Genomic DNA, 22,500 nt, shown 5'->3' on the forward strand with positions numbered 1-22,500 from the left:
CATTGTAAAGGGTGCACGGGTATGGAAATGTCACGTAGGATGCCCTCCTTCCCTTCGGTCTGCCTTCAGCTGCCTCAGGCGTGAAGACAACTTCCCATCGGAACCTCTTTTCTTCCCTTTCTCCAGCACGCAGATGAGACGCATGAGAGGGAGAAACAGCTCAATAGATACTGCTGACCTTCATTTGTGGAATCCTCAGTCATCTACACACAAGACAGGTGACTAGGCAGGGACACAGATCAAACACTATTTCCGGGTCCTCGTGGTGGGGATTGGTCTCTCTCTCTCTCTCTCGCACGCACGCACGCACGCACACACACACACACACACACACAGTTTCCATATCTAGTTCGCAAAGCACACTCACTTCCCCTTTTCACGGTACGCAGGCTGAGTAAAACCCACCCCACCCTCCACCCGTTGGCTGACGAAACCCCTTCTCTACAATGTATGAAAAAGATGATCTGGGCCGGGCACGCTGGCTCACGCCTGTCATTCCGGCACTTTGGGAGGCCGAGGCGGGTGGATCGCTTGGGGCCCGGAGTTCGAGACCGGGCTGGCCGACGTGGCGAAACCCCGTCTCTCTGAAAAATAGAACGATGAGCCGGGCCTGGTGGCGTGGGCTTGGAATCACGACCGCTCGGGAGACTGGGGCGGGCGAGTTGTTCCAACCGGGGAGGCCGAGGTTGCGATGAGCTGAGGTCGTGCCGTGGCAATCCAGCCTGGATGACAGAGCGAGACCCTGTCTCGATAGAATCGTGATGTTTTTAGAAGGTGAGTTGTGCGTGGTGATGGCCGCCTGGAGTCGCAGCTACTCGGGAGGCTGAGATAAGGAGAAGATCACTTGAGGCCCCACAGGTCGAGGCTTCGGTCGTCCGTGACCCACTGTATCCTGGTCAGTCACCGGTCAAGGAGATAGGCCCCCTCCCCGTTTGCTTTTCTTTTCTTCCCTTCTCTTTTCTTCTCTTTTCTTTTTTTCCTTCTTTCCTTCTTTCTTTCTTCTCTTTCTTTCTTTCTTTCTTTCTTTCTTTCTTCCTTCCTTCCCCTCTTTCTTTCCTGCCTTACTGCCTTCCTGCGTTTCTTCTTTTCTTCTTTCCTCCCTTCCTCCCTTCCTTCTTTCCTCCCGCCTCAGCCTCCCAAAGTGCTGGGATGACTGGCGTGAGGCACCATGCCTGCTTGGCCTAAAGAGACCGTCTTGGAAAGTGAGACACAGAGAGCGCCTTCCAGTGATCTCATTGACTGATTTAGAGACGGCATCTCGCTCCGTCACCCCAGCAGTGGTGCCACCATAACTCACTCCCTGCAGCGTGGACGCTCCTGGACTCGAGCGATCCTTCCACCTCAGCCTCCAGAGTACAGAACCTGGGACCGCAGGCACGCGCCACTGTGCCCACACTATTTTTAATTATTTTTTCCCCCCCGAGACAGAGTCTCCCTCTCGTGGCCTAGACTGCGGTGCGGTGGCGCCATCTTGGCTCACCGCAACCTCTGCCTCCCGGTTTCAAGCGATTCTCCTGCATCGGCCTCCTGAGTAGCTGGGATGGCGGGCATGCGCCGCCACGTCTGGCTGATTTTGTATTTTTAGTGGAGACGGGGCTTCTCCATGTTGATCGGGCTGGTCTCAAACTCCCGACCTCAGGTGATCCGCCCTCCCCGGCCTCCGGAAGTGCTGGGATGACAGGCGTGGGCCACCGCGCCCGGCCTTCATTTTTAAATGTTTTCCCACAGACGGGGTCTCATCATTTCGTTGCAACCCTCCCGCCCGGCGTCTCAAAGTGCTGGCGTGACGTGCGTGAGCCACTGCGCCTGGACTCCGGGGAATGATTCACGATCGCTGTACTCATCCTTTCTTTCTTTCTTTCTTTCTTTCTTTCTTTCTTTCTTTCTTTCTTTCTTATTTATTTATTGATGAATTATTTTATGATTTATTTGTGTACTTATTTTCAGACGGAGTCTCGCTCTGGGCGGGGCGGGGCGAGGCGAGGCGAGGCACAGCGCATCGCTTTGGAAGCCGCGGCAACGCCTTTGAAAGCCCCATTCATATGCACAGAGCCTTATTCCCTTCCTGGAGTTGGAGCTCATGCCTTCCATAGCCTTGGGCTTCTCTCCATTCGGAAGCTTTGACAGGCGCAACCCCACCCAGAGGCTGGCTGCGGCTGAGGATTAGGGGGTGTGTTGGGGCTTGAAAAGTGGGTCCCCTAGTTTTGATACCTCAGCCGACACATCCGCCGACCACCATCGCTTTCTCGCCCTCTGAGATCCCCCGCCTCCACCGCCTTGCAGGCTCACCTCTTACTTTCATTTCTTTCTTCCTTTCTTGCGTTTGAGGAGGGGGTGCGGGAATGAGGGTGTGTGTGGGGAGGGGGTGCGGGGTGGGGACGGAGGAGAGCGTCCTAAGGGTCGATTTAGTGTCATGCCTCTTTCACCGCCACCACCGAAGCTGAAAGCAACGATCCGCTAACTACCGCGTGTTCTCATCTAGAAGTGGGAACTTACAGATGAGAGTCCTTGCATGGGCAGAACGAGGGGGACCAGGGACGCGGAAGCCTGCTTGGCGGAGGAGGGGTGCGAGGAGAGACACCTTCAGGAAAAAAAACAAAACACGAATACTGTCGGACACAGCACTGACTACCCGGGTGATGAAATCATCTGCACACTGAACACCCCCGTCACAAGTTTACCTATGTAACAATCTTGCTCATGTATGCTTGAACCACAAATAAAAGGGGGGGGAGAGAGAGACAGAGAGAGAGAGAGAGGTAAAACGAAACACCACCTCCTTGACCTGAGTCAGGGGGTTTCTGGCCTTTTGGGAGAACGTTCAACAACAATGCAGTATTTGGGCCTGTTCTTTTGTTTTTCTTCTTTTCTTTCTTTTTTTTGGACTGAGTCTCTCTCGCTCTGTCACCCAGGCTGCGGTGCAGTGGCGCTCTCTCGGCTCACTGAAACCTCTGCTTCCCGGGTTCCAGTGATTCTTCTCCGGGTAGCTGGGATTACAGGCGCGCACCATGACGGCCGGCTCGTATTTCTATTTTTAGTAGAGACGGGGTTTCTCCATGTTGGCCATGCTGGTCTCGAACTCCTGACCTCAAATGATCCGCCTTCCTGGGCCTCCCAAGGTGCTGGGACGACAGGCCTGTGCCGCCGGGATTTCAGCCTTTAAAAGCGCGGGCCCTGCCAACTTTCGCTGCGGCCCTTACGCTCAGAATGACGTGTCCTCTCTGCCCTAGGTTGACTCCTTGAGTCCCCTAGGCCATTGCACTGTAGCCTGGGCAGCAAGAGCCAAACTCCGTTCCCCCACCTCCCCACGCAAAAACTAACTAACTAACTAAAATCTCTACACGTCACCTCTAAGTGTGTGTTCCCGTGAGTGATTTCTAAGAAATGGCACTGTACACTGAACGCAGTGGCTCACGTCTGTCATCCCGAGGTCAGGAGTTCGAGACCAGCCCGGCCAACGTGGTGAAACCCCGTCTCTACTGAAAATACGAAATTCAGTCAGGCGCCGTGGGGCAGGCACCTGTCATCCCAGCTACTCGGGAGGCTGGGGCGGAAGAATTGCTTGAACCTGGCAGGCAGAGGTTGCAGTGACCCAAGATCGCGCCACTGCACTACAGCCTGGGCGACAGAGTGAGACTCAGTCTCCAGATAAATACATACATACATACATACATACATACATCATACAAGAAAGACAAAAACAAAAGAAAGAGAAAATGAAAGAAAAGGCACTGTATCGCTACTGGGCTAGGACCTTCTCTCTGTCTGTTTCTCTCTGTCTCTCTCTGTTCGTCTCTGTCTTTCTCTCTGTGTCTCTTTCTCTGTCTGTCTGTCTGTCTGTCTGTCTCTTTCTTTCTCTCTGTCTCTGTCTTTGTCTCTCTCTCTCCCTCTCTGCCTGTCTCACTGTGTCTGTCTTCTGTCTTACTCTCTTTCTCTCCCCGTCTGTCTCTCTCTCTCTCCCTCCCTGTCTGTTTCTCTCTCTCTCTTTATGTCTGTTTCTGTCTCTCTCTGTCTCTTTCTCTGTCTGTCTGCCCCTCTCTTTCTTTTTCTGTGTCTCTCTGTCTGTCTGTCTCTCTCTCTCTCTCTCTCTCTCTCTCTCTCTCTCTCTCTGTGACTATCTTCTGTCTTACTCTCTTTCTCTGCCTGTCTGTCTGTCTCTCTCTGTCTCTCCCTCCCTTTCTGTTTCTCTCTCTCTCCCTCTCTCGCTCTCTCTGTCTTTCTCTCTTTCTGTCTGTTTCTCTGTCTCTCTCTGTCCGTCTCTGTCTTTTTCTATCTGTCTGTCTCTCTCTTTCTTTCTGTCTGTCTCTGTCTCTCTCTCTCTCTCTCTCTGCTTGTCTCTCTCACTGTGTCTGTCTTCTGTCTTACTCTCCTTCTCTGCCTGTCCATCTGTCTGTCTGTCTGTCTCTCTCTCTCTCTCTCCCTCCCTTTCTGTTTCTCTCTCTCTCGCTCTCTCTCTGCCTGTTTCTCTCTTTCTCTGTCGGTCTCTGTCTGTCTCTTTCTCTCTGTCTCTGTCTCTCTCTCTCTCTGCCTGTCTCACTGTGTCTGTCTTCTGCCTTATTCTCTTTCTCTCTCTGTCTGTCTCTCTCTCTCCCTTCCTGTCTGTTTCTCTCTCTCTCTCTTTCTGCCTCTTTCTCTCTGTCTGTCTCTGTCTTTCTCTGTCTGTCTGCCTCTCTCTTTCTTTTTCTGCGTCTCTCTGTCTCTCTCTCTCTGTTCCTATCTTCTGTCTTACTCTGTTTCTCTGCCTGCCTGTCTGTCTGTCTGTCTGTCTCTCTTTCTGTCTTTCTCCCTCCCTTTCTCTTTCTCTCTCTCTGTCTGTCTCTCTTTCTGTCTGTTTCTCTCTGTCTCTCTGTCCATCTCTCTTTCTCTGTCTCCCTCTTTCTCTCTGTCTCTGCCTCTCTCTCGCTCTCTCTCTGTCTCTCTCACTGTGTGTGACTGTCTTCTGTCTTACTCTCCTTCTCTGCCTGTCCGTCTGTCTGTCTGTCTCTCCCTCTCTCTCCCTCCCTTTCTGTTTCTCTCTCTCTCTCTCTTTCTGTCTGTTTCTCTCTTTCTCTCTCTGTCTGTCTCTCTCTTTCTTTTTCTCTGTCTCTCTCTGCGTCTGTCTCTCTGTCTGTGCCTATCTTCTGTCTTACTCTCTTTCTCTGCCTGTCTGTCTGTCTCTCTCTCTCTGTCTGTCTCCCTCCCTCCCTCCCTCCCTCCCTGTCTGTCTGTTTCTCTCTCTGTCTCTCTCTCTCTGTCCATCTCTGTCTGTCTCTTTCTCTTTCTCTCTCTTTCTTTCTCTCTGTCTCTGTCTCTCTCTCTCTCTCTCTCTGCCTGTCTCTCTCACTGTGTCTGTCTTCTGTCTTACTCTCTTTCTCTGCCTGCCTGTCTTTCTGTCTGTCTGGCTCTCTCCCTCCATGTGTCTCTCTCTCTCTCACTCACTCTCTCTCCGTCTCTCTCTCTTTCTGTCTGTTTCTCTCTGTCTCTGTCTGTCTGTCTGTCTGTCTCTCTCTCTGTTTGTCTTTCTCCCTCCCTGTCTGTCTCTCTCTCTCTCTCTCTGTCTCTGTCTCTCTCTCTTTCTCTTTCTGTCTGTTTCTCTCTATCTCTCGCCGTCCATCTCTGTCTTTCTATGTCTCTCTCTTTCTCTGTCAGTCCGTCAGACACCCCCGTGCCGGGTAGGGCCCTGCCCCTTCCACGAAAGTGAGAAGCGCGTGCTTCGGTGCTTAGAGAGGCCGAGAGGAATCTAGACAGACGGGCCTTGCTGGGCTTCCCCACTCGGTGTATGATTTCGGGAGGTCGAGGCCGGGTCCCCGCTTGGATGCGAGGGGCATTTTCAGACTTTTCTCTCGGTCACGTCTGGCGTCCGGACTTCTCCTATTTCCCTGATAAGCTCCTCGACTTAAACATAAACGGTTAAGGCCGGACCCAACACGGCGAAACCCCGTCTCTACTAAAACTACAAAGCCGAGTCGGGAGCGGCGGGGCAGGCCCCTGTAATGCCAGCTCCTCGGGAGGCTGAGGCGGGAAAATCGCTTGAACCTGGGAGGCGGAGGCTGCAGGGAGCCGAGATCGCGCCACTGCACTATGGCCCAGGCTGTAGAGTGAGTGAGACTCTGTCTCTAAATAAATAAGCAAATTCATGAATTCATTAATTCTTTTCCCTGCTGACGGACATTCGCAGGCATCGGTTGTCTTCGGGCATCACCTAGCGGCCACTGTTATTGAAAGTCGAGGTGACACGGAGGGAGGTCTCGCCGACTTCACCGAGCCTGGGGCAACGGGTTTCTCTCTCTCCCTTCTGGAGGCCCCTCCCTCTCTCCCTCGTTGCCTAGGGAACCTCCGCCCTGGCGGGGGCCCTATTGTTCTTTGATCGGCGCTTTAGTTTTCTTTGTGTTTTGGCGCCTAGACTCTTCTACTTGGGCTTTGGGAAGGGTCAGTTTAATTTTCAAGTTGCCCCCCGGCTCCCCCCACTACCCACCTCCCTTCACCTTAATTTAGTGAGTCGGTTAGGTGGGTTTCCCCCAAAACCCCCACCCCCCCGCCTCCCAACACCCCGCTTGGAAGCCTTCCAGAGCCACCCCGGTGTGCCTCCGTCTTCTCTGCCCTTCCCCCACCCCTTGCCGGCGATCTCATTCTTGCCAGGCTGACATTTGCATCGGTGGGCGTCAGGCCTCACTCAGGGGCCACCGTTTTGGAAGATGGGGGGCGGCACGGTCCCACTTCCCCAGAGGCAGCTTGGGCCGATGGCATAGCCCTTGACCCGCGTGGGCAAGCGGGCGGGTCTGCAGTTGTGGGGCTTTTCCCCCCGCTTTCCGCCTCAGGCCTCCCTCCCTAGGAAAGCTTCACCCTGGCTGGGTCTCCGTCACCTTTTATCATGATGTTTTAGTTTCTCCGCCCTCCGGCCAGCATAGTTTCACAATGCGAAGGGCGTCACAGCTCTAGTGTGGGCCCTCTTAGTACTTGCCCAAAATAGAAACGCTTTCTGAAAACTAATAACTTTGCTCACTTAAGATTTCCAGGGACGGTGCCTTGGCCCGTGTTTCTTGGCTTGTTTTGTTTTGTTTTGTTTTGTTTTGTTTTGTTTTGTTTTGTTTTGTTTTGTTCGTGTTTTTCCTTTCTGGTATGTATTTCTTTTCAAGTGAAGTAGAAATCCCCAGTTTTCAGGAGGACGTCTATTTTCCCCAAGACATGTTAGCTGCTGTTTTTTCCTGTTGTTAACTAGCGCTTTTGTGAATCCCTCAACGTGCAGTGAGAGCCGGTTGATGTTTACTATACTTCATCATGACATCTTATTTTCTAGAAATCCGTAGGCGAATGCTGCTGCTGCTCTTGTTGCTGTTGTTGTTGTCGTTGCTGTTGTCGTTGTCGTTGTTGTTGTTGTTGTTGTTGTTGTTTTCAAAGTATACCCCGGCCACCGTTTATGGGATCAAAAGCACTATAAAATATGTGTGATTATTTCTTGAGCACGCCCTTCCTCCCCCTCTCTCTGTCTGTCTGTCTGTCTCTGTCTCTCTCTTTCTCTGTCTGTCTTCTCTCTCTGTGTGTGTGTCTCTCTCTCTCTGCCTGTCTGTTTCTCTCTCTCTGTCTCTCTCTGCCTGTCTGTTTCTCTCGCTCTGTCTCTCTCTCTCTGCCTGTCTCTCTCACTGTGTCTGTCTTCTGTCTTACTCCCTTTCTCTGCCTGGCTGTCTCTCTCACTCTCTGTCTCTGCGTCTATCTCTCTCTTTCTGTCTGTTTCTCTCTGTCCGTCTCTGTCTCTCTCTGTCTGTCTCTTTGTATTTCTTTCTCTCTGTCTCTGTCTCTCTCACTGTCTGTCTTCTGTCTTAGTCTCTCTCTCTCCCTGTCTGTCTGTTTGTCTCTCTCTCTCTCCCTGTTTCTCTCTCTCTCTCTCTCTCTGTCTTTGTCTTTCTTTCTCTCTGTCTCTGTCTCTCTCACTGTGTCTGTCTTCTGTCTTAGTCTCTCTCTCCCTGTCTGTCTGTTTGTCTCTCTCTCTCTCTCCCTGTCTGTTTCTCTCTCTCTCTGGCTTTGTCTTTCTTTCTCTCTGTCTCTGTCTCTGTCTCTGTCTCTGTCTCTCTCTCTCTCTCTCTCTCTCTCTCTCTCTCTGTCTGTCTTGTGTCTTACTGTCTTTCTCTGCCTGTCTGTCTGTCTGTCTCTGTCTGTCTCTCTCTCTCTCTCCCCCTGTCGGCTGTTTCTCTGTCCCTGTCTGTGTCTCTCTTTCTGTCTGTTTCTCTCTGTCTGTCTTTCTCTCTCTGTCTCTTTCTCTCTGTCTGTCTCTTTCTCTCTGTCTCTCTCTGTCTCTCTCTCTGTGGGTGTGGGTGTGTGTGTGCATGTGTCTGCCTTCTGTCTTACTCTCTTTCTCTGCCTGTCTGTCTGCCTGTCTGTTTGTCTCTCTCTCTCTCTGCCTGTCTCTCTCCCTTCCTGTCTCTGTTTCTCTCTCTTTCTGTTTCTCTCTGTCTCTGTCCATCTCTGTCTTTCTCCGTCTGTCTCTTTATCTGTCTCTCTCTCTTTCTGTCTTTCTCTCTTTGTGTATCGTTGTCTCTCTCTGTCTGTCTCTCTCTGTCTCTGTCTCTGTCTCTCTCTCTCTCTCTGTCTCGGTCTCTGGCTCTCGCTCTCTCCCGCCCTCTCTTTTTTTTTGCAAAATAAGCTCAAGTACATCTAATCTGATCCATTACCAAGGCCTGAATTCTTCACTTCTGACATCCCAGATTTGATCTCCCTACAGAATGCTGTACAGAACGGGCGAGTTGATTTCTGGACTTGGATACCTCATAGATACTACATATGAATAAAGATCCAACCCTAAAATCTGGGGTGGCTTCTCCCTCAACTGTCTCGAAAAATCGTACCTCTGTTCCCCTAGGATGCCGGAAGGGTTTTCTCAATGTGCATCTGCCCATGTCCTAAGTGATCTGTGACCGAGCCCTGTCCGTTCTGTCTCAAATATGTATGTGCAAACACTTCTCTCCATTTCCACAACTACCCACGGCCCCTTGTGGAACCACTGGCTCTTTGAAAAAAATCCCAGAAGTGGTTTTGGCTTTCTGGCTAGGAGGCCTAAGCCTGCTGAGAACTTTCCTGCCCAGGATCCTGTGTGAACAAAAGTGCCTCTGCTGGGAGCTGGGATCCTTGGGACCATGCTTGCTAGCGCTGGATGAGTCTCTGGAAGGATGCACGGGACTCCGCAAAGCTGACCTGTCCCACCGAGGTCAAATGGATACCTCTGCATTGGCCCGAGGCCTCCAAAGTACATCACCGTCACCAACCGTCACCGTCAGCATCCTTGTGAGCCTGCCCAAGGCCCCGCCTCCGGGGAGACTCTCGGGAGCCCGGCCTTCGTCGGCTAAAGAAGTCCAAAGGGATGGTGACTTCCACCCACAAGGTCCCCACTGAACGGCGAAGATGTGGAGCGTAGGTCAGAGAGGGGACCAGGAGGGGAGACGTCCTGACAGGCGATGAGTTCCCTAGGCTCTGGCCACCCCACCCACGTCCCACGTCCCACGTCCCGGGCACCCGCGGGACACCGCCGCTTTATCCCCTCCTCTGTCCGCAGCCGGCCCCACCCCACCACGCAACCCACGCACACACGCTGGAGGTTCCAAAAGCACACGGTGTGAATAGAGCCTGACGGAGCGAGAGCCCATTTCACGAGGTGGGAGGGGTGGGGGTGGGGTGGGGTGGGGTGGGGTTTGTGGGGTCTGTGGAGAGCCCGATTCTCCCTCTTGGGTGGCTACAGGCTAGAAATGAATATCGCTTCTTGGGCGGAGGGGCTTCTTTAGGCCATCACCGCTTGCGGGACTGCCTCTCAAACCCTCCCTTGAGGCCACAAAATAGATTCCACCCCACCCGTCGACGTTTCCCCCCGGGTGCTGGATGTATCCTGTCAAGAGACCTGAGCCTGACACCGTCGAATTAAACACCTTTACCGGCTTTGTGTGTTTGTTTGTTTCTGAGATGGAGTCTTGCTCTGTCCCCCCAGCCTGGAGTGCAGTGGCGTGATCTCAGCTCACTGGAACCTCTGCCTCCTGGGTTCAAGTGATTCTCCTGTCTCAGCGCCACCATGGCCGCCTCATTTTTTTTTTTTTTTTTTTTTTAGTAGACACGGGGTTTCACCCTCTTTCATTGGTTTTCACTGGAGATTCCAGATTCGAGCCACACCTCATTCTGTGCCACAGAGAGACTTCTTTTTTTTTTTTTTTTTCTTTTTTTAAGCGCAACGCAACATGTCTGCCTTATTTGAGTGGCTTCATATATCATTATAATTGTGTTGTAGATGAAGAAAAGGTATTAAACACTGTGCTAATGATAGTGAAAGTGAAGACAAAAGAAAGGCTATCTATTTTGTAGTTAGAGTAAAGTTGCTCAGTATTTAGAGCTGCCTAAATACGTCAGCATTTAAACTCTTCCTAGTAAAGGCTGGCCAATCTGAATAATCCTCCTTTAAACACGATTTTTGATAGGGTTAAGATTTTTTTAAGAATGCGACTCCTGCAAAATAGCTGAACAGACAATACACATTTAAAAAAATAACAACACAAGGATCAACCAGACTTGGGAAAAAATCGAAAACGACACACGTCTTATGAAGAACTGAGTTCTTAAAATATGACGGAGAACATAGCTATCGGAAGAGAAGGCAGTATTGGCAAGTTGATTGTGACGTTGGTCAGCAGTAGCTGGCGCTGTCTTTTTGGCCATCTTTCGGGCAATGTAACTACTACAGCAAAATGAGATATGATCCATTAAACAACATATTCACAAATCAAAAAATGTTTCAGTAATATAATGCTTCAGATTTAGAAGCAAATCAAATGATAGAACTCCGCTGCTGTAGTAAGTCAGATCACCGTATCTGACAAAATAACTACCACAGGGTTATGACTTCAGAATTATACTTTCTCTTGATATTTATTTATGTATGTATTTATTTTTTTAATTTATTTCTCTTGAGACGGCGTCTCGCTCTGTCGCCCAGGCTGGGGTGCAATGGTGTGATCTCGGCTCACTGCAACCGCCACCTCTCTGGGTTCAAGCGATTCTCCTGCCTCAGCCTCCCGAGTAGCTGGGACTACAGGTGCCCGCCACCACGCCCAGCTAATCTTTATACTTTTAATAGAGACGGGGTTTCACCGTGTTGGCCCGGATGGTCTCGATCTCTTGACCTCGTGACCCGCCCGCCTCGGCCTCCCAAAGTGCTGGGATGACAGGCGTGAGCCACTGCGCCCGGCCTTCTCTTGACGTTTAAAACTATGAAGTCAGTCCAGAAAAATGCAATAAATGTCAACGGTGAGTATGGTGTTGAGGCAGAAGTAGGACCACGCATGTTCATATCGTATTCCGTTGATCACAATATGACCTAGGGAGTAATTTCCTATGTGCCTACTTATACACGAGTACAAAAGGGTAAAACGGAGAGACTGCTAAATTAAAGGGTACGTGAAGTTCTTAATAGTCACTCCGTAAACTGGAACGCTGTCAAAAAGCGGCAGCTAGTGAATTGTTTCCATCTATTTTTCTATTATCCAATAAGTGAACTATGCTATTCCTTTCCAATCTCCCAAGCACTTCTTGTCCCCATCACCACTTCGGTGCTCGAAGAAAAGGTAACAAATCAAGTAACACAACTAAAGAAACACACACACAAACCAAAGACAGCTACAGTGTCTGCAAAAAAGCTTGCTAGAAGACTGAAACTGTTGAGTATAAGGATCTGGTATTCTACGATCATGAGTTCATTTCAGAGTTTGTTAAAGACATACGTTTCATAAGGAAACATCTTAGTTAGAAGTTATTCAGCAGTATGTACCATCCCTAAGTATTTTTAACCAAATTCGTGACAATAAAGAGCTATCTAACCAGAAAAATTAGCGAGTACCGGCACCATCCATAAGGCTTTGTCTTTACACTTCATTACCACTTACCATGCCTTACAATGTCTAGGATTGACTCTGATAGCATTTTTAAAACCAGCTAATGCTTTGTCCAATTCTTCAGTGAAGACAAGCTCACGCCCTAATGCACTATAGGCATAAGCATCATTTGGATCCACTTCGAGAGTTCTCTGGAAGAATTGAATCGCAATATCGTGTTCCCGTTGCAGACCGAAACAGTTCCCTGCAGCACACCAGGCCTCTGGCTGGCGAATTTTTATCCATGTCTGTGAAGTCTTTGGACAGAATTGAAAGAGCAACACCTTCCGGAGGATGCCAAAGTGTGGTAGAGTAGATCTCCACGCCTTCGACTCTGTAATTCTCAATCCTTCTAACCTCTGAGAATGTTCTTTCAGCTTGCATGGACTCTGAGAGTTTAAAATAGGCCCTTCCAATTTCGCACAGTACCCAACCGGTATTGCAGTGGTGAGAAGCTAGATGGCTCAAGATATTGAGAGCTTCTTTGCCGTGGTAAGAACACAAAGCTAAATAACCTTTCTCCCTTTCACGAAGAAGGCTCATCGAGCCTTCCGCTGCTGCTTTTTGTAGATTAAAAGCCTGAATCTGAGGCGCGATTGCGACTATTTTCCCTTCTGAAATGACGGAAGAGTCCAATTTTGTCACTTCCAGGCTATCACTTATGTTCGGTGGAGTTATTCCTCCTTTCTTAGTTTTACTTTTTGTTTTTCTGTTTGGGATTTTAGGTGGAAACTTCATTTTTAATTTTCTCCTATTCTCCTCGGTTGTGGAGCTGTCACTAGTCAAGAGTCGTGAATTTCTTCGAGGCGGTGCGTTCGGGGGAGATGCCATAGTGGGGCTCAATACCTGAGGTGTTGCCCTTGTCGGCGGACCAGAACTTTGTGTTTTTGCAAGAATTGGAGTTACCTTTGGGCTCTTTCCCCTCTGCGAGAAGACAGACTGTGTTCCGGTTTGGCCGATTCTGGCAACGGACTTTTTTGAAGGGGCTCCGGTGGATGGCACGTCAATGACAGAAGGTGTCTAATACCAGTGCAGTTTTGTCAATAGGATCCGTCTCCGGGACTTGGGGTTTCTGATGGCAGAATGTCAACACTTGGGGTTAATGGACTAACAGCTGCTGGTCCTCCTAATAAAACTGCGACCAGTTTTTGGTTTATGTCGAACCTGTTTAGATCATATGGAAGTTCCTGTTCCCAGTGGGACAGTATCAGGTGAAAGGACAGCTGAATCGATAGAGGACACTGGGGAGTCTGTATTCAAGGAGTACTTTGAATTGGAAGATTCTAAATTCAATCCGTTTAATTCAACGGTGTCCTGGGCTGTTTCCGTAAGAACGGTCTCAGGCTGTCTGTGACGTGAACTAGGACGAGGCCCAAGTGTTGTGGCGCAACACTTGGACAGGCAGTTGCTAAAGCTCTCTAGAGATGTGAATCAAAATGTTTGGTCAGGATCCGGCTTTTCCCCCCTATTTCACACCATGATTCAAAGGGACACCAGAGGAAAGGATTTCAACGAAGGCTCTTTTGGTCACATTCTGATCCTTTGGCAAGCCGATCTGTCTTGCAATATACATGTCCCAACAATGGAAGGGGAAAGCGAGCTGAATCACCAAACTCAGGAACAATAATATCATCATGGCTTTTCTGCTTATGAAACACTCCACCCGATAAGATTTGTTCCCCTTCTGCAAGCTTGCTGAGATCAACACAACATTTCGCAAGCAGGTATTTGCAGTGCGGTGTAGTACAACTGTGTCCTTTCAAGAGTCTATATGTTTTATAGGCCTTTCCTGAGCGGTAAGAACAGGTCGCCAGTAAAAACAAGGCTTCTTCTGAGTGTACTTCTGCATAAAGGCGTTCTGCGAGGAAAACCGCATCTCGGTAGGCATAGTGGTTTAGTGCTTGCCATATAGCAGCCTGGACGGGTCCCTGCAGCACCGCCATCCTCGAGGCTCAGGCCCACTTTCTGCAGTGCCTCAGGCACCACCCCCCCCCCCCCCGCCCCGTAGCGGCTCCGGCCCGGCCAGCCCCGGCTCATTTAAAGTCACCAGCGACCGTTACCGACCGTTACCGGGGGATGGTGGGGGAGTCCGAGCCAGAATGACTTCTTTATCCTGCTGACTCGGGAAAGCCCGGCCCCTTGTGATCCATTGCAAACCGAGAGTCACCTCGTGTTTAGAACACGGATCCACTCCCAAGTTCAGTGGGGGGGGGGGGGGGATGTGAGGGATGTGGCATGGAGGACGAAGGACTCTCTTCCTTCTGATTCGGTCTGCACAGTGGGGCCTAGGGCTGGAGCTCTCTCCGTGCGGACCGCTGACTCCCTCTACCTTGGGTTCCATCGGCCCCACCCTGGAACGCGGGTCTTGGCAGATTCTGGCCCTTCCTGGCCCTTCAGTCGCTGTCAGAAACCCCATCTCGTGCTCGGATGCCCCGAGTGACTGTGGCTCGCACCTCTCCGGAAACATTGGAAATCTCTCCTCTACGCGCGGCCACCTGAAACCACAGGAGCTCGGGACACACGTGCTTTCGGGAGAGAATGCTGAGAGTCTCTTGCCGACTCTCTCTTGACTTGAGTTCTTCGTGGGTGCGTGGTTAAGACGTAGTGAGACCAGATGTATTAACTCAGGCCGGGTGCTGGTGGCTCACGCCTGTAACCCCAACACTTTGGGAGGCCGAGGCCGTAGGGTCCCTCGAGGAATCGCCTAACCCTGGGGAGGTTGAGGCTGCAGTGAGTGAGCCATAATTGTGTCACTGCGCTCCAGTCTGGGCGAAAGACAGAATGAGGCCCTGCCACAGGCAGGCAGGCAGGCAGGCAGGCAGGCAGGCAGGCAGGCAGGCAGGCAGAAAGACAACAGCTGTATTATGTTCTTCTCAGGGTAGGAAGCAAAAATAACAGAATACAGCACTTAATTTTTTTTTTTCCCTTCGGACGGAGTTTCACTCTTGGTGCCCACGCTGGAGTGCAGTGGCACCATCTCGGCTCACCGCAACCTCCACCTCCCGCGTTCAAACGATTCTCCTGCCTCAGCCTCCTGAGTAGCTGGGATTACAGGCACGGGCCACCACACCCGGCTGATTTTGTATTGTTAGTAGAGACGGCATTTCTCCATGTCGGTCAGGCTGGTCTCGAACTGGCGACCCCAGTGGATCTGCCCGCCTCGGCCTCCCAAAGTGCTGGGATGACAGGCGTGAGCCATCGTGACCGGCCGGCTACATTTATTTTTTTTCTTAATTATTTTACCTTTTTTTAGTTTTCAATTTTAATCTATTTATTTATTTACATTTATTTCTTTCCTTATTTACTTATTTATTTATTTTCGAGACAGACTCTCGCTCTGTTGCCCAGGCTGGAGTGCAGCGGCGCGATCTCGGCTCACTGCAAGCTCTGCCTCCCGGGTTCATGCCATTCTCCTGCCTCAGCCTCCCGAGTAGCTGGGACTACAGGCGCCCGCCACCGTGCCTGGCTAACTTTTTGTATTTTGAGTAGAGACGGGGTTTCACTGTGGTAGCCAGGATGGTCCCGATCTCCCGATCCCGTGATCCGTCCACCTCGGCCTCCCAAAGTGCTGGGATGACAGGCGTGAGCCACTGCCCCCGGCCTATTTATCTATTTATTAACTTGGAGTCCAGGTTATGAAACCAGTTAGTTTGTGTAATTTTTTTTTTTTTTGAGACGAGGCTTCACCGTGTTGCCAAGGCTTGGACCGAGGGATCCACCGGCCCTCGGCCTCCCAAAAGTGCGGGGATGACAGGCGCGAGCCTACCGCGCCCGGACCCCCCCTTCCCCCCCTCCCCCGCTTGTCTTCCCGACAGACAGTTTCACGGCAGAGCGTTTGGCTGGCGTGTTTAAATTCATTCTAAATAGAAATTTGGGATGTCAGCTTCTGGCCTCATGGACTCTGAGCTGAGGAGTCCCCTGGTCTGTCTATCACAGGACCGTACACGTAAGGAGGAGAAAAATCGTAACGTTCAAAGTCAGTAATTTTGTGATACAGAAATACACGGATTCACCCAAAACACAGAAACCAGTCTTTTAGAAATGGCCTTAGTCCTGGTGTCCGTGACAGTGATTCTTTTCGGTTCGGACCTTGACTGAGAGAATTCCCAGTCGGTCTCTCGTCTCTGGACGGAAGTTCCAGATGATCCGATGGGTGGGGGACTTAGGCTGCCTCCCCCCAGGAGCCCTGGTCGATTAGTTGTGGGGATCGCCTTGGAGGGCGCGGTGACCCACTGTGCTGTGGGAACCTCCATCCTTCCCCCCACCCCCTCCCCAGGGGATCCCAATTCATTCCAGGCTGACACTCTCACTGGCAGACGTCGGGCATCACCTAGCGGTCACTGTTACTCTGAAGACGGAGGCCTCACAGAGGAAGGGAGCACCAGGCCGCCTGCGCACAGCCTGGGGCAACTGTGTCTTCTCTACCGCCCCCGCCCCCACCTCCAAGTTCCTCCCTCCCTTGTTGCCTAGGAAATCGCCACTTTGACGACTGGGTCTGATTGACCTTTGATCAGGCAAGAACGAACAAACAAATAAATAAATAAAATAACACCAAAGTAACTAACTAAATAAGATAAGTCAATACAATCCATTACAATACAATACAATACGATACAACACGATACGATAGGATACAGTAAATACAATACAATACAATACAATACAATACAATACAATACAATACAATACAATACAATACAATACAATACAATACAATACAATACAACACAACACAATAGGCCAGGCGCGGTGGCTCATGCCTGTCATCCCATCACTTTGGGATGCCGAGGTGGACGCATCACCTGAAGTCGGGAGTTGGAGACAAGCCCGACCAACATGGAGAAATCCCGTCTCAATTGAAAATACAAAATTAGCCGGGCGTGGTGGCACATGCCTCTAATCCCAGCTGCTAGGAAGGCTGAGGCAGGAGAATCGCTTGAACCTGGGAAGCGGAGGTGGCGGTGAGCCGAGATTGCGCCATCGCACTCCAGTCTGAGCAACAAGAGCGAAACTCCGTCTCAAAGAAATAAACTAAGATAAATAAATAAATACATAAATACATAAATTAAAATAAATAAATAAATAAATAAAATAAAATAAATAAATGGGCCCTGCGCGGTGGCTCAAGCCTGTCATCCCCTCACTTTGGGAGGCCAAGGCCGGTGGATCAAGAGGCGGTCAGACCAACAGGGCCAGTATGGTGAAACCCCGTCTCTACTCACAACACACCAAATTAGCCGGGTGCCGTGCTGTGCTGTACTGTCTGTAATCCCAGCTACTCGGGAGGCCGAGCTGAGGCAGGAGAATCGCTTGAACCTGGGAGGCGGAGGGTGCAGTGAGCCGAGATCGCGCCACTGCACCCCAGCCTGGGCGACAGAGCGAGACTCCGTCTCAAAAAAATGAAAATGAAAATAAAAATGAAATGCAACAAAATAATTAAAAAGTGAGTTTCCGGGAAAAAAGAAAAAAGGAAAAAAAAAAAAAAAGAAGAAAACAACCCCACCGTGACGTACACATACGCCTCTCGCCTTTCCAGGCATCAGACACGTTAGGAATCATGCGTGATTTCTTTTTTTAACTTAATTTTATTTTATCATGATGATTTATGTTTCGAGACGGAGTCTCGGAGGCCCGCCCTCCCTCCGTCCCATTCCCTGGTTGCCCAGACCACCTCAGGAGACAGACCCTGGCTGGGCCAGATTGTTCTTCTCCTTGGTCAATGGTTTCCTTGTCTTTCTTCGTGTCTTTAACCCGCGTGGACGCTTCCGCTCGGGTTTTACAGATGGCAGCTCCACTTTAGGCCTTGTTGTTGTTGGGGACTTTCCTGATTCTCCCCAGATGTAGTGAAAGCAGGTAGATTTGCCTTGCCTGGACTTGCCTGGCCTTGCCTTTTCTTTCTTTCTTTATTACTTTCTCTTTTTTTTCTTCTTCTTCCTTTTTTTTTTTTTTTTTTTGAGACAGAGTTTCACTCCTGTTGCCCAGGCTAGAGGGCAATGGCGCGATCTCGGCCCACCGCACCCTCTGCCTCCCAGGTTCAAGCGATTCTCCTGGCTCAGCCTCCTGATTAGCTGGGATTATAGGCATGGGCCACCGTGCCTGGCTGATGTTTGTACTTTTAGTAGAGACGGTGTTTTTCCATGTTGGTCAGGCTGGTCTCCAACTCCGAACCTCAGGTGATCCGCCTGCCTTGGCCTCCCAAAGTGCTGGGATGACAGGCGTGAGCCGCCGCGCCCAGCCTCTCTCTCTCTCGCTTGCTTGCTTGCTTGCTTGCTTGCTTGCTTGCTTGCTTGCTTGCTTTCGTGTTTTCTTGCTTTCTTGCTTGCTTGCTTGCTTTCGTGCTTTCTTGCTTTCCTGTTTTCTTTCTTTCTTTCTTTCTTTCTTTCTTTCTTTCTTTCTTTTGTTTCTTTCTTGCTTGCTTTCTTGCTTGCTTGCTTGCTTGCTTGCTTTCGTGCTTTCCTGTTTTCTTGCTTTCTTTCTTTCTTTTGTTTCTTTCTTGCTTGCTTTCTTGCTTCCTTGTTTTCTTGCTTGCTTGCTTTTGTGCTTTCTTCTTTTCTTGCTTTCTTTCTTTCTTTGGTTTCTTTCTTACTTGCTTGCTTGCTTGCTTTCGTGCTTTCTTGTTTTCTTGCTTTCTTTCTTTCTTTTGTTTCTTGCTTGCTTGCTTTCGTGCTTTCTTGCTTGCTTTCTGTCTTTTGTTTCTTTCTTGCTTGCTTTCTTGCTTCCTTGTTTTCTTGCTTTCTTGCTTGCTTGCTTTCGTGCTTTCTTTCTTGCTTTCTTTTCTTTCTTGCTTGCTTTCTTTTCTTTTTCTTTCTTTCTTTCTTGCTTTCTTTTCATTCATTCATTCTTTCTTTCTTCTTTCTTTCTTTCTTTCTTTCTTTCTTTCTTTCTTTCTTTCTTTCTCTGTTTCTTTCTGTTTCGTCCTTTTGAGACAGAGTTTCACTCTTGTTTCCACGGCTAGAGTGCCATGGCGCGATCTTGGCTCACCGCACCTTCCGCCTCCCGGGTTCGAGCGCTTCTCCCGCCTCAGCCTCCTGATTAGCGGGGATTACAGGGAGGCACCCCCACGCCTGGCTTGGCTGATGTTTGTATTTTTAGTAGGCACGCCGTGTCTCTCCATGTGGGTCAGGCTGGTCTCCAACTCCCGACCTCATGTGATGCGCCCACCTCGGCCTCTCAAAGTGCTGGGATGACAGGCGTGGGTCACCGTGCCCAGCCTGTTGACTCGTTTCGTTTTTTTGTTTCTTTCGTTTCCATGTGTTCGCTTATATTTATCGACGTAAACGTTTGTATACATTTATATGTAAACGAAAATGTGTATCTTTACGTTGAATACGCTTGTGTATAGTAAATACGCATCGATTATGTAGAAACATACCTCTATGTGATAGATGCAGGTGTTTATTTCGCATAAATGAATACACGTCGCTCTAGAAAGAAGCGATCGCCGACAAATACGTGTATGCTTACGTATGAAAAGTGTTGTATTTATGTTTCTAAATGAACGAGTGTACGTATTTGTCTCTGTTTTCTTTCTTCCTCTCTTTTATGTTTTTCTTCCTTCCTTTCTACCTTTCTCTCCTTCTTTAGGCGTTTCTTCCTCTCTTCCTTTCCTTCTTTCTCTCTTTCTGTTCTTTTTTCTTTCGTGCTTTATTTCTCTTTCGTTCCCTGTCTTTCCTTCTTTTTTCTTTCCTCTCTGTTTCTTTTTCCCTTTTTTCCTTCGTTTCTTTCCTCATTCTTTCTCTCTTTTTCATGTGTCTTTCCTTTCCGTCTGTCTTTTAAAAATGGACTGTTTCAAAAGTTTTCTTTGCGTATCTACGTTTTTTAAACGGTCTCTCTTTTCTCCATTTTCTTCCTCCCTCCCTGCTCCCTTCCCTCCCTCCTTCCCTTTCGCCGTCTGTCTCTTTGCCCCATTCCCCCCGTCCCTCCCTCTTTCTCTCCCTCTGTCTGTCTCTGTGTGGATTCTGGAAGAGCCTACGCATTCTGCCTCTCCGTGTGTCTGCAGCGACCGGCGACCGAGTCCTTGTGTGTTCTTTCTCCCTCCCTCCCTCCCTCCCTCCCTCCCTGCTTCCGAGATGCATCTCCAAACACCCACACGCCGTGGGTTGTCTTCTGACTCTGTCGCGGTCGAGGCAGAGACCCGTTTTGGGTACCGTTTGTGTGGGGTTGGGGTAGAGGGGCTGCGTTTTTGGCCTCGGGAAGAGCTTCTCGACTCACGGTTTCGCTTTTGCGGTCCCCGGGCCGCCCTGCCATCCGGATCTGTCTCGCTGACGTTCGCGGCGGTCGTCGGGCTCCATCTGGCGGCCGCTTTTAGATCGTGCTCTCGGCTTCCGGAGCTGCGGTGGCAGCTGCCGAGGGAGGGGACCGTCCCCGCTGTGAGCTAGGCAGAGCTCCGGAAAGCCCGCGGTCGTCAGCCCGGCTGGCCCGGTGGCGCCAGAGCTGTGGCGCGTCGCTTGTGAGTCAGAGCTCTGGCGTGCAGGTTTATGTGGGGGAGAGGCTGTCGCTGCGCTTCTGGGCCCGAGCCGGGCGTGGGGCTGCCCGGGCTGGTCGACCAGCGTGCCGCAGCTCCCGAGGCCCGAGCCGCGACCCGCGGGGACCCGCCGCGCGTGGCGAGGGAGGCTGGGGACGCCCTTCCCGGCCCGGTCGCGGGTCCGTCCGCGCTCATCCTGGCCGTCTGAGGCGGTGGCCGAATTCGTTTCCGACGAGTCCCCGTGGGGAGCCGGGGACCGTCCTGCCCCCGTCCCCCGGGTGCCGGGGAGCGGTCCCCGGGCCGGGCCGCCGTCCCTCTGCCGCGATCCTTTCTGGCGAGTCCCCGTGCGGAGTCGGAGAGCGCTCCCTGAGTGCGCGTGCGGCCCGAGAGGTCGCGCCTGGCCGGCCTTCGGTCCCTCGTGTGTCCCGGTCGTAGGAGGGGCCGGCCGAAAATGCTTCCGGGTCCCGCTCTGGAGACACGGGCCGGCCCCCTGCGTGTGGCACGGGCGGCCGGGAGGGCGTCCCTGGCCCGGCGCTGCTCCCGCGTGTGTCCTGGGGTTGACCAGAGGGCCCCGGGCGCTCCGTGTGTGGCCGCGATGGTGGCGTTTTTGGGGACAGGTGTCCGTGTCGCGCGTTTCGTGGGCCGGCGGTGTGGTCGGTGACTCGACCTCCCGGCCCCGGGGGAGGTATATCCCTCACTCCGAGTCGGCATTTTGGGCCACCGGGTTATTGCTGACACGCTGTCCTCTGGCGACCTGTCGCTGGAGAGGTTGGGCCTCTGGATGCGTGCGGGGCTCTGGCCTACCGGTGACCCGGCTAGCCGGCCGTGCTCCTGCTTGAGCCGCCTGCTGGGGCCCGCGGGCCTGTGGTTCTCTCGCGCGTCCGAGCGTCCTGACTCCCGGTGCCGGCCCGGGTCCGGGTCTCTGACCCACCCGGGGGGCGGCGGGGAAGGCGGCGGGGGCCACCCTGCCCCCGTGCGCTCTCCGCTGCGGGCGCCCGGGGCGGCTGCGACAACCCCACCCTGCTGGCTCCGTGCCGTGCGTGTCAGGCGTTCTCGTCTCCGCTGGGTTGTCCGCCGCCCCTTCCCCGGGGTGGGGAGTTGGCCGGGGCCGATCGGCTGGTCTGGCTGGCCGGCCGGCCGGGTGGCCGACCTCCGCTCCCGGGGGGCTCTTCGCGATCGATGTGGTGACGTCATGCTCTCCCGGGCCGGGTCCGAGCCGCGCCGGGCGAGGGGCGGACGTTCGTGGCGAACGGGCCCGTTCTTCTCGCTCCGCCCCGCGGGGGCCCCTCGTCTCTCCTCTCCCCGCCTGCGGGTGGTGCGTGTGGGAAGGCGTGGGGTGCGGAACCCGGCCTGACCTCGGCGTCCCGCCCGCCGCCTTCTGCGTCGCGGGACGGGTCGGCGGGGTCCTCTGACGCGGCAGACACCCCTCGCTGTCGCCTCCCGTGGTTGTCGACTTGCGGGCGGGCCCCCTCCGCGGCGGTGGGGGTGCCGTCCCGCCGGCCCGTCGTGCTGCCCTCTCCGGGGGTTTGCTCGAGCGTCGGCTCCGCCTGGGCCCTTGCGGTGCTCCTGGAGCGCTCCGGGTTGTCCCTCAGGTGCCCGAGGCCGAGCGGTGGTGTGTCGTTCCCGCCCCCAGTGCCCCCCTCCTCCGGTCGCCACCGCGGTGTCCGCGCGTGGGTCCTGAGGGAGCTCGTAGGTGTGTGGGGTTCGAGGCGGTTGAGTGAGACGAGACGCGCCCCTCCCACGCGGGGAAGGGCGCCCGCCTGGTCCGGCGAGTGCACGTCCCGTGCTCCCCCTTGGCGGGTGCGCGCGGGCCATGTGAGCGATCGCGGTGGGTTCGGGCCGGTGACGCGTGCGCCGGCTGGCCGCCGAGGGGCTGCCGTTCCGCCTCCGACCGGTCGTGTGTGGGTTGACTTCGGAGGTGCTTTGCCTCAGAAGGAAGGAGGTGGGGGGACGGGGGGGGCCTCGTGGGGTTGCGCGCACGCGCGCACCGGCCGAGCCCCCGCCCTGACCGCGAACGCTCAAGGTGGCCGCACGCAGGTGTTTCCTCGTACCGCAGGCCCTCTCCCTTCCCCAGGCGTCCCTCGGCGCCTCTGCGGGCCCGAGGAGGGGTGGCTGGCGGTTGGGGAGTGACCCACCCTCGGTGAGAAAGCCTTCTCT

The 22,500-nt window shown here is 52.5% G+C and overlaps 1 protein-coding gene and 1 pseudogene across 36 annotated transcripts in view; one reads left to right on the top strand and one right to left on the bottom strand.

The window, feature by feature from the left end:
* The window catches only part of LOC134757875 (uncharacterized), a 364,684-nt gene that overhangs the window by 289,144 nt on the left and 53,040 nt on the right, over positions 1 to 22,500 (top strand). For 34 of the 36 annotated variants that reach the window (XM_063702635.1, XM_063702659.1, XM_063702650.1 and 31 more), the window contains one exon: positions 1 to 218. This exon is cut by the window's left edge. Coding sequence is in view for 1 of the 36 variants with exons in the window: in XM_063702670.1 (XP_063558740.1) it covers positions 19,346 to 20,257 (912 nt within the window). In the remaining 35 variants the exon portion in view is untranslated. Of the gene's footprint in view, positions 219 to 19,345; positions 20,329 to 22,500 lie in introns of those variants that run through there. The other 2 variants (XM_063702649.1, XM_063702670.1) reach the window with 2 other exon arrangements.
* On the bottom strand, positions 10,051 to 13,872 carry LOC134757870 (cell division cycle protein 27 homolog; annotated as a pseudogene).

The sequence above is a fragment of the Gorilla gorilla genome, chromosome 22 (assembly GCF_029281585.2).
Source record: "Gorilla gorilla gorilla isolate KB3781 chromosome 22, NHGRI_mGorGor1-v2.1_pri, whole genome shotgun sequence".
Taxonomy (NCBI): Eukaryota; Metazoa; Chordata; class Mammalia; order Primates; family Hominidae; genus Gorilla; species Gorilla gorilla.